Raw genomic sequence first — 12,066 nt, forward strand, 5'->3', positions numbered from 1 at the left:
GGAGGACAACTATAAGAGGAAATTTAGATCTATGATTTCGAGGAAGCACGGTAAGGGCCTCCTTGAGTAAAATACATATTAAAAAATAGTCTAAACTATATGAGTTAAAATTTTAAAAAATCTCGAGCTCTCGCTGGATCCCTCAAATGAACCGTCCGTAAGCAGCACATGTTGGGCTCTAAGTTTAAATAAGCTTAGCTCGAGGTCATCTCTATTATAACACAAATAGAGCTGGAGCCCAGCTTTGCTCCCTCATGTTTGGCTCATTTGTACCCCACTATGCATAGCATCTCATAAACTTATAATAGATACGAACAAAAAAAAAAAAAATAGGGCCAAGTGGACAACCATGCTCTCTTAGAAGCAAGATTTATTTCATGTAGCAATGGTCGTATTGGAAAGTTCGTGCAAATAATATAAACGGAGGGCATCTGATCGTTATGCAAGAAAAATTCATGCTAAGCTCCAAGAAAACTTCAATTTTAGAGTAGAAATGTAAGAAGTTTATGAGGCATGCATATTTAATTAATTTGGAAGAGCTGTTGGCAATAGAGCTTTTGAAAGTAGAGCTTTCTTAAGTACAGTTTTCATAAAAAGCTGTTTGTTGTTTGATAACTATATTTTTAAAATGCTATGTCATTTTAATATGTGTTTGATAAACAAACTAAAAAAAAATATTTTTGGTATGACAAAATGATCATAAAGGACACTACATAGTATTATACAATAGAATATAATAAAATATAATATATATTAATATATAAATATATGATACAGTATAATATTATTGTAATGTAATTTTGAAGGCATTTGGCAAGTGGTGATTAAACTCTCAGCCCGCCCTGAACAGTTAATGTGGCCCAAACCCGATCCGGTCCGGTCCGGGCCGGCCCACTTCCACAGTTCAATCGCATTGCTTGCAGAAGGGCTCGCACCTCGCCTTTTTATGCGTCCCCCACTCCCCAACCCCATTATTCTCCGCGACTGTTTCTACTTTCTAGGGTTAGGGTTTCTTCTTCTCGCCATGGCTCCTCCTCTCTCCCATCCCCAAGTTCCCCTCGCCATGGACCCCGATCTCAACGCGCCTCACTCCATGGGAACCACCATCACAGGGGTCACCTACGACGGGGGCGTCGTCCTCGGGGCCGATTCCAGAACGACCACAGGTCCGATCTCTAATAGACTAGCTTAATCTCATCATCTCCTGATAGAAATTTCAACCCATGCACATATGATCCGATTTTAAGGGGAGAAAGTTCTCTTCTTCGTATAATCGTTCGATTCTATAAAAAAGATCGTCTTCTTGTTTGTTTATATTCGTGTAGGAATATATGCTGCTAATCTTGATGTATCCTTCTCGTTAATTCTTCATATTCGTGTAGGAGTGTATGTTGCTAATCGGGCGTCGGACAAGATCACACCATTGACGGATAATGTTTGTGTGCCCCGTTCCGGATCGGTAATCACTTGCATTGTTTAAAATTTCATGCTTTTCAGTTTTTACTGTGCCGTGGACGGATTTTGATAATGCGTATCTTATACCCTAATTTGTTGCCTCTTTTGAACCCTAATTTGTTGCATTGAATGCTTGGAATAGTTAAAATTAGGGTTTTTGGCCTATCGGTTTCAGCAGCCATGTCTTATCCCAGTTATTGGGTTTTCGGCTTGTTGTTTTTGAGTAAGTAGAGCATATTCATGGATTTTTAGTTCATAGCATTTTGCTGGTTTTGCTATTCTTTACGTGATCGCTATATTGTATTTTAAGTTTGTCTTTCTTCCCCTTAAGATTAGAAAAAATGTCCTAATTCTTGGTGGGTCGCTTAAGTTGCGCACTTGCTGTAAATATGGACAGAGAACGATTGGTGGAATTTAGGTGGGCCTTCTTTGAGTCTGGGAGGCCCATAAAGGACCACCATACACTCACATATCAATGAGATAGCTGAGAAGGGGAATGGGACTTGTAAATTGTTCTTCTTATTCTCACCGAATGGTTTTGTGCGTCCATTTACTTTACGTTGCTGGGCATATTCTTTCTCCAGTTGTTTAGTATTTTGATTTTTAGCAAGTTTTATTTGCCTTGCAGGCTGCTGAATTTTAGAGATGGGCACTGGGCCGGGCCGCCCACGGCCCGGCACGGCACGGCACGAAGCGGGCCGTGCCTGGCACGGCCCGCCAGCTACAGTGACGGGCCGTGCCTGGCACGGCCCCTTTGATAGGGCCGTGCTGGGCTAGCGAATCCTGGCCAGCGGGCCGTGCCAGGCACGGCCCGCTTCGGGCCTGGGCCGGCACGGCCCGGTCTAGGCACGCGGGCCAAGCACGGCACGGCCCGCGTGCCAGCACGGCACGGCCCATAAGGGCCTGGGCCGGGCTGGCACGCGGGCCTGGCACGGTCCGGGCCTGGGCCCGGCTCGGCCCGATAAAATTTTTTTAATACATTAATAAATTATGAACACTAAGAAATCTTGATTTATGAATATAAAGCCACCTTAATGGTGGGGGGTTTGGCATAGACCCCTACCAGTTTATTAATTTCAATCAAAATGGTACATGAAGGGAGGTTTGGACCTTGGTCTGACCTCTAGATTCTAGAATACAATAAGAAACTAAGAAAGGGCCGAGGTTTGGACCTTGGTCTGACCTCCAGAATACAATAAAAATGTACAATTATAAAAAATTAAGAAATCTTACTAATCATCAGTGATTCAGTGAATCAGTATTCACTCTTCAGTCTTCAGTCTTCAGTCTTCAGTAGTGTTTGTATCATCATCATCAGAGGATGTTGTATTATGTCCACCTTTATCTTGAAGTCTTGCCTCAGCATCCAGCCAATCCTTGAAGCAGAGAAGCATCTCCACCGTTTCGCCCGTCATCCTACTTCTCTTTTCGTCAAGAACACGCCGACCTGCACTAAAAGCGGATTCCGATGCTACCGTGGACATCGGCACAGCTAAAATATCGCGTGCAATTGCAGACATAACAGGATATTGATTTCTAACACTCTTCCACCAAGATAATACATCTAGATTCTCTATTTGATTTTCATCATATGCAGACTGAAGATCATTTCGTAAATAAAATTCTAGTTCACTACTTAAAGATGAAGAAGATGAAGAGGAACTTGAAGCATGTGTGTGTCTTCTCTGTGCAATGAATGAAAAAATAGATGACGAACGAGAACTACTAGAAGGAGGAATAGAGGTTTGTATTTGTGTTCTAGATCCACGAATTTTTTCATCATATATAGCATAAATATCATAAAGAAGTTGTCTTACCTCATCTTTAGCAGATTCAGCATCTTGATTCATATTTTCAGCGTATGCATCAAGTAAAATTAGCACGCCATTTAATTTAACTCTAGGATCAAATACAGCAGCTAAGTTATGCATAGGACATATCCTGTCCTAATACTCATTCCATTTAGATTCCATTAGGTGAATAATAGGCATTAAAACATCATCATATCTATGTTCTGCAAATTTTTGACTAATTATATATGCTTGTTGTAAAAATGAACATGAAGTAGGGTAATAAATACCAGAAAGAACATTGGTAGCATTATAAAAACTAAGCAAAAAATCTTCCAAAATTTTTCCTTTATTCCAATCAGTTTCAGTCAATGTAAATCCTAATCCACGATCATTAATATATGCACTTAATAAATTTTTATATGGGTATGCATCATGTATCATGCTATATGTGGAGTTCCAACGAGTAATTACATCAAGTTTAAATTTTTTAAAACGTTTACCATGATTTATGCATAATTCCTTAAATTCTTGAAGTCTTGATCTAGAAGCATGAATAAAAGAAACTGCATTTCTAATTTTTGAAATCACATCTTGAATCATGCCCATGCCAGCTTGAACAGAAAGATTTAAGATATGACATGCACATCTAATATGCAGTAAATTTCCATCTAATATGGGATGCAATGAGTCTCTTAATAATACAACAGCAGAATTATTATTAGATGCATTATCAAAAGTAATAGACATAATTTTATCATTAATATTATATGAACATGCAGTTTGATAAATTATATTTGAAATTTGTTGCCCAGAATGTGGAAAATCAAAAGCACGAAAAGCAAGAATACGTTTATTTAATTGCCAATCATTATCAATATAATGAGCAGTAATGGCAATAAAAGAATTACTACCTACAGATGCTGACCAAATATCAGAAGTTAATGAAATTTTTACATTTAAAGTAGAAAGTGTTTCAATTAAATTTTGTTTCATTGCTAAAAAATTGGTCATAGCTACTCTTCTAAATGTACGCCTACTAGTTCTTTTGTAAGCAGGTTGTAGGTTTAATTGAACATATTCTTCAAAATTAAAAGATTCACATAAACTAAAAGGTAATTCATCCTTGACTATCCATTTTACAAGTGCTTTTCTTTGATTTTCATGATTATATGCAAAATTACCTACAAGTAATCCCCCTTGTATATTAAGGCTACTTTGAGTTTGAGCATGAGAATCATGCATCCTATGACTCTCTTGATGTCTTTTTAAATGCCCTGTTCCCCCACTACTACTACAACTATAAAGTTTGGCACATTTTTTACATTTAGCTTTCCAGACTTCCTCAACCATAACTCTATCAAATTCATTCCATACAGTACTAGTCCTCTTACGAGAAGAGGTTTGACCTTCACTCGGTTCACCAGTTCTAGAGGAACTAGGAACAGGGGGTTGGGGATTAGTTTCTTCCCCCTCAGAAACAGGAATGCCAAACTGACTTTCCTCAAAAGATGACATATCTATGATTAATTCAAAAAATAAAAACTAACCGCAAGGAGGAATTGAGTAGAGGGTCGGAGGGCAGAGGCAGCGCCGAGATTCCGAGCTTCCTCTTGTGCTCTCAACAGAAGCGACCTTCTCTTCTCAACAGGAACCTCCTCTTGTGTAGCACTTGAACAAACTAAAAATTAAATTGCTAGAAGAGCACTTTAGAAGAGAGAAATAATAGCAGTAGAGAAGGAGAGAATGAGAGGTTTGGTGTGGTGAGAATGAGGGAGGAATGGGCTATTTATAGAAGCCCAAAAATTTTTTTTTCCCAAAATACCCCTCAATTCAGCCGTTATAGGACTGTTGGGAGGGGCAAAACCGTCTTTTTCCTGAAAATAGCCGTTGGAAACGGCTATTTTCTTCCCCCCTCTCCAGACGGGCCGTGCCAGGCACGGCCCGTCTGGAGCCGTTACGGGCCGTGCCAGGCACGGCCCGTTTAGAGACGTTGCGGGCCGTGCCTGGCACGGCCCGTTACCGCCCGTTACGGGCCGTGCCTGGCACGGCCCGTGCCGTGCCGTGCCCGGCCCGGCCCACCAATAGAGGGGCCGGGGGCCGGGCCGGGCTTGCCTTCCATGCCTCACGGGCCGTGCCAGGCACGGCCCGCTTCATAAGCGGGCCGTGCCAGGCACGGCCCGTTTAGAGTTTTGGCCCGGGGGGCCTGGGCCGGGCCGGCCCGGCACGGCCCGTTGCCCAACTCTACTGCTGATTCCCAAATTGTTTCTGACTATGTCCGTTACTTCCTTCATCAACACACGTGAGTTTTATGCCTCTCTTTTGTTTCTCATTGCACCATACTTTTGATTTTATCTTCCTTTCTCATCTTATAGTGTTCAACATCTCCTAGCTAGTTTATGATGACTGATGAGTTAAGTAACAATTAATTAATGATTCAACATTTTCTGGTGGATGCTGGATTTAGAAATTTGACTTCATAAAGAGTTTGATTTATTGCACCTACAAAAATTCAATTGTTTTTATTGGTGAGGTGTCTTAGTTTGGTTGCAACTTTGTTCCTCCAAAGACTTGGCTTAATGTGTATTATTCATTCTTTGTTAGAAAAAGGAAGGTGGAGGATGTGGTTGGCAACCTTTCCATCCAAGATGTATTGAATTGACAACTATGCTCCTTGACTTGCTGCAATATTGCTTAAACTCAATCTCAAACGTAGTCTAATATTTACAATCTGGATTCCCTAGCTTCACATGGCTCATTGTGCTTGTCCTTTCTCCTTTCATGGCGCATTGGCAGGTAAAGAGATCAAGATGCTTGAGGGAGTTGGAATGGCTGACTTAATGGTGATGGATGGGGTACTTCTATTTTGCGTTTATGATTCTTTTTGCATCATATGACCTGTCTATAGTTTCTTAGAGACATTTCTCAGCCTTGATTGATTTGTTTTGTTAAAGCTTCATGCTTGGAGACAATGCTTCTGATCCTTCTCCACCAATAAAAGAGATGGATAGTGAGGCCAGAATCATAGGCATATAAGTAGAGAATTTGTGCTCAAATTTTGAAATGACAATCGAGACTGTATAATGCTAGATATACGCAAAGTATTCATAGTTATAAATGAGAATAGAAACATAGAATGTATGATCCACGCATATTTAGTGAGATCCATGGTACAGTTCTTTCAAACAATAAGGCAACAATATTTCATGGTTTGAAATCTTTCAAACAAATGTGTAATTAGTGAGAACATAGTGGAGTTACAATATTAAAGTGAAAACCCAGTTAAAATATAGGGAGAACATTGGAAACAACACATTTCACCAAGAAAGAAAACTAAAACTATAGCATTTCCTGTCTTTCTTGTGCCTTTTTCTACCTCTTGGAAATGCAAGTGTGTAAGAGTGTAAAATATTGTGTGTATTCGTAGCAGTTTCTTATTGTAGTGATGGTTTCATTCGATTCATTATTTTGGTTGCAGGATTCAAATTGGGTAACCTGCAGCTGTTAAGGTCACTGCAAATTTAGTTAGGTTATTGTCATATCAGAACAAGGTAATTTCTTTTTCCCTTTTGTGCATAGGTACCATTTTTATGAGATAAATGCCTTTGAAGATTGAAGAACCAGAAAATTTTACAGGATAATAGTGTCGTTTATTTTTTGTTAGTTTTCTTAAAGCCTAGAATATGTTTGTTTTGTGTGGTACTTATGGTTTCTGCTCTCTGAGCTATGAAGGCTATTCTTTCGCTTTATCTTTCTTCAATGAAAATTGGCCTACTAGTGATCTCTTGCTTCATGTAGATCATGCATGCAAAAGCAATTTTTCAGACAAAATGTTGCAAAGACTGATAACTAAACTACTTTGCTTCACCATTTTTGTAAATGTTTGTTTTTCTATAGACATTAGAAATACCAAAATTCATGTCTCATTTAATTTCTACGTTGCAAGAACATCCTATTGTCGTTGTCAAACTGTATCTCACAAGGTTCATCTTGTTCAAAACTTTCAATGATGTTCTATATGATGGTATATTTTCATTTTTGCCATGAATTTTATTTGTCAGAACATTGCTGGAAACTGGCGGCCTAATTGTTGGTGGATGGGATAAGTATGAAGGTGGTCAAATATACTCAGTGCCCCTTGGAGGGACAATTTTGAGGCAACCTTTTGCTATTGGAGCTATTTGTCACACCTCAAGCATAGCTTTTTTTTCTTTGAATTCATTTATTTTGCTTGAAAGCACTTTTCTTATCATGTGTTTACATTTTTACGATCTTCCTTTTTGTGTTGGCGAGATAAATTGTTAAACATTCTTCCTCTTGCAATATCTAGCTGTTTTGTAAGAATGACTGCCAAGTTAATTTTTTTAGTTCTTTTCTTCACCTGATTGAACCTTGAAATCGTTGATCTCTTTAGTACAGTGGACAGTGTACCAAGCTATCGATCACTTGAAGCATATAGGTAGGTTTTGTAGAGCTGTTGCATCTTCTAAACATGGAATTCCTCTAGCTTTAGCTATGTCACTTCTAATGAAATCTGTCAGCCTTGATCAACTTAGATTTTTTTTTTTTTGGTTGAGCATTAGTTGTTTTTGAAATGCTTAAGTTGAACTTTTGCGGGTGATGTCTGCAGTAATGTGATTTTAAGGCAGTTCTATTGTTGATGTCATTATAATGTCATCTTTATGCACTGTATAGTTATGATCACGTTTTATCAACTTCATGTGTAATTTGGTAGCAGAGCCCTCATGCTATGTGCAGGGATTTTTAAAAAGTGTGGGAAACATGAACTCTACTGTTCTTTGAACAAAAAATTTGTCAAGGATAAACTGCAAATAATTCTGAAGTAGCAAATTCATAGTGAATGAATGGATGTGCAATACCCATTTGTTTATCTAAAACATGGAAGATTGGAACATATTTCTTTAACAAAGAAGATGCATCGCTTTTTTTCCCTATAAATAACATTCTTAATGGAAAAACAACAGTAGAAATCAATATTCATTGGCTAAAAGTTTCTTAAATGTTTTTTTCCATATTTATACTGCTACAATAGCGAATGAGCAAAACGGTGAACTTCAGTTTTTGTACTGTATTATAGTGTATGAGTCATGCCAGACAGTTCTGTCAGTTTTCCTGTTCCCAATAGAAGAAAAAGACATGGCATCAAAAAATCGCTTAACTGCAGTTTAGATATAGTTTGAGGTAATATTTTGACTAAAATAATTTTGATCATTGAGAACAGTAGGAGCCTTACAAATAGGAAATCAACAAGAATCAAAAGAAATGTAAATTTCTTGTATAAAATCTCTTACCTGTCATTTAATCAATTCAAAATGACTGATTATGAGAAGCTAGAAATGAGGAAATTTTATTGTATCATGTCATAAAAATTCTGCAAACTTTCTAATTATTACAATGATATCACCACCAATTATCCAAACAGAACATGCAATAGTGACTATTGACGACGGCAGCTTGATATTGGCTAGAAGAACCAACATCAGTGATGCTTGCCGCACAAAGACTCAGAGTAACTGGACAAAGCATCTGAAATAGGCTGTCCAGACTGAGCTATTGCTTTTCCACCCCAGGAAGCTAAAGGTTAGGTGCTATGCATGGAGGCAAAACAAGAATGGGGATCAGCAAATAAATTAGTTAGACAATGTGCCAATTCTCTTTTCATCATCTCTAAACATTCTCATAACATCACCACCATTCTTTAAGGTTGCATAGATAGGCAGCTCAAATCAACTATCTTTGCAACACAAATCTACCTATTTTAGGAGGGGAAATAGATTTGATAATACCAGATTAGATTATTCATTTCAGCATGTGAATTTATCCAAATGTGGCAACAAAATATAAGTACCCAACTAATATCTGTCCCTATTTGCGTCTGTCAAAGAAAAATGGATGTGGATATGTGATTCCCTGGACATCCTATTCCAAATACTTAGTCTAGTACCTCTTCTGCTGTGGTAGTCTGATGTTGGCTAATTTTGACTGTTACCCCTTGGGTTACTGAGGCAATAGTATCATGCTTATTAGAAGGTTTGCATGTTTTTATGTCACCATACAGTAAGTTTCCTTAATTTTTAGCTTCCTTTTATCAATGAAATGATAAATTTATTAATAGCAAAATAGAACTTTCAAATTAGGGATTTACACTTCTGTTGACTCTTTTAAATTTCTTAGTTGTAGGTCTGCTGTTGTTGTCCATGTTCAGAATTGTACAAGCAATAATAGGAAGTATAATATTTGTAGATTTACTTTGATTATGACTTATTATAGTTAAAGTTCTACTTTCCTCAGACTGTATCTGAACTCAAATTAAACTATTTTTTTGTACAATGTTTCGTGCTTTGAATAGGAGCAAGAAAACTTATGGAATTTTTTCGTATGACTCTTATATTATAATATACCATAAGTACTAAAGTTTACAATATTTTCTTTCACTGTTACAACTATGTAAACATGGCAAAAAAATTGAGAAGTTTTTAGTTAATGAATGTTGATGTCAGAAGTCATTTTTGTTCAGTTAATGATGTAATGTATAAGACAAATTTGCTATTCAAAAAAATACACTATAATCTTTAGCACACTTAAACAAACATATATGTATTAACGTCTATTTGTTTGCTTGCTTCTTTTTTTCTTCGATAGTTCTTTGTTTGAAAAATATTATAGTTTGTGTCTATGCATGTATGCACGTATCTATGTGTGTGTATGTATATGTATGTATGAGTGTATGTGCTTGTTTATATATGCAAGCATGATTGCACAAATATATGAGTGATTAATCCTTGAATGTTGATTTGTTATGTTGGTAACCACAATGACTCCACTCGCTTATGAATGGTAATAATGCTGCATTTTTTTAGGATCTGGTTCCACCTACTTGTATGCTTTTTTTGATCAAGCATGGAAGGAAGGGATGAGCAAAGATGAAGCTGAGGTATGTCAGTAGAACACTATTAAGTATTATTGTTATCCAACCTGAACTCAGTCTTAATTTATTTTTTTGGTAAAGAGCAAACTTGTTTCAACTTCTAATCTTCCGTTCTTTAAAACCAACCAATTGTGACTCGAGAACATGAGTAACTGGATGATCTGAACTTCAATGGGTTTGCTGTCATTATAGAAGTATAGGTGCCATGGCCCAGCATCTGTCTCGGGGTTTCAACAAAATAAATACCCTAGATTTAGTTGCATAGCATACTCATTGGTCAGAGGAAGGGAAATATAATTATGAAGCATGAGATTGTTTAATTGAATCTTTTATAAACCAATGCTATAGGTTTTAGATTTTATATTTTAAATATTTAAATATTTGAGGGACTTAAATGGCCAAAGTATACTATTGGTGTATTGCTGGTGGCTGGGAACTAAAGGCATATAATTAGAGTTTTGGAAATAATTCCTTTTCATTCCATTGCTTGTGCTGATGGGTAGGAAAAGGAATTTATGTGACGCCAATTCCTAATTCCCAATGCAGAAATTTATGGTGAAGGCGGTGTCGCTTGCCATGGCCCGTGATGGTGCAAGTGGGGGTGTTGTCCGTACTGTCATTGTAAGTGTCTTCCGTGACTCATTAATCACTGGACAAGTCCATGTCAACTTCCCGTTGCCTGTTAAATGAAATGTTGGCTTACCATTTCTAGCCAATGAATATTATCTTGAGTCTGTTTGCTGCTCCCCAATCTTGGCGTTAGTACGGGACATTAAAGTTTAGATGTGGATCTGGTGAGTCGAATCAATAAACTTTGTGTCCTCACTGTTATGTTGGAATTTACTGCACGATGGCCCAGGGTATGCAGGTCATTTATGTTCTCCATTTTTTAGTTGACAACATTCTTCTGAACTTGCTGGCTTTACCAATGGTATAGGGTGGTTTCCTGGGCTATTTAAAAAGTGCACTTTAATGTGGTTTCTGATTTTATGGTTTTTGATTAGACTGATTAGATTTGACTGTGTTTTTTTTTTTTTTTTTGTGATGCCCCTTATCAAAGAAAGCTTAACCGTGCCGAATCAGCCAGTTCAGAAGCCGATCTGGTCTCCAAATGAGTCGGTTTGATAGTAGAAAATAGTAACCTAATTGGCTCTGGTCGGAACCGGCCAGAATCGGAATAGTTCCGTCTAGTTCGACTTGGTTCGAACTAATACCGATCAGTATCATACAACTCTTGGTACCATACCTTGCCCTTACCTGACTCTATCATGATAGACATCATAGACTATAATGGCACCACCCATATAAGAAAATGCTGGTGCAACTCTTTCCAAATTTTTAATCCTGGAGGTCACTTTTATTTCTGTATATTGTTGTTTGGCCATCAGTTTTCCGTGCACCCCCTCTTGTATCTTCCGTGATCGTTTAATGCTGCCTTTGCAGATCAATGCTGAACTTCTACTGGGGCGATTCTCTTCCACTGTGGCACGAAGAGCTCGAGCCTCTCAACTCATTGCTTGACGTACTGTCATCAAGCAGTCCTGAGCCGATGAGCACGGGAACCGCTGGATCCTTGATTTGCCCCTGGCATGCTGGTCGCGCCCGATGGGATTTCGTTTCTGGAATTTCTGCTTCCACCTCTAGAATTGGGCCATGTAATGGAGTAATCTGGGTGATGCTTCGAACAAGTAATGGAAAATGTTTTTTCTTTTTGACCTTCTCCAGAATATGCTACTTTGGTGAAGTAATCATCTGCAAAAAAGATTTGGATCCAAACAGGTATAGATATTAATGTTTTTATTAAAAACTTGAGACTACCTGCAATATAGGTAATGGTAAATTATAATGAACCCTCTTGAGGTTTTGGGGTAA

At 37.9% G+C, this 12,066-nt stretch overlaps 1 protein-coding gene and 1 non-coding gene across 2 annotated transcripts; both read left to right on the plus strand.

The window, feature by feature from the left end:
• Window positions 1-1,024: 1,024 nt before the first annotated feature.
• On the plus strand, window positions 1,025-12,066 carry LOC103701567 (proteasome subunit beta type-6). Its single transcript, XM_039125395.1, has 6 exons — window positions 1,025-1,166; window positions 1,326-1,435; window positions 7,293-7,420; window positions 10,125-10,200; window positions 10,741-10,815; window positions 11,638-12,066. Exons 1-6 carry the CDS (start codon window positions 1,025-1,027, stop codon window positions 11,713-11,715), a joined length of 609 nt encoding a protein of 202 aa, XP_038981323.1. The 3' UTR covers window positions 11,716-12,066.
• On the plus strand, window positions 1,819-1,922 carry LOC113462367. Its single transcript, XR_003384590.1, has one exon. It is a non-coding gene; the product is annotated as a small nucleolar RNA snoR103 (small nucleolar RNA).

Source organism: Phoenix dactylifera, chromosome 1 (genome assembly GCF_009389715.1).
Source record: "Phoenix dactylifera cultivar Barhee BC4 chromosome 1, palm_55x_up_171113_PBpolish2nd_filt_p, whole genome shotgun sequence".
In the NCBI taxonomy this organism is placed as follows: Eukaryota; Viridiplantae; Streptophyta; class Magnoliopsida; order Arecales; family Arecaceae; genus Phoenix; species Phoenix dactylifera.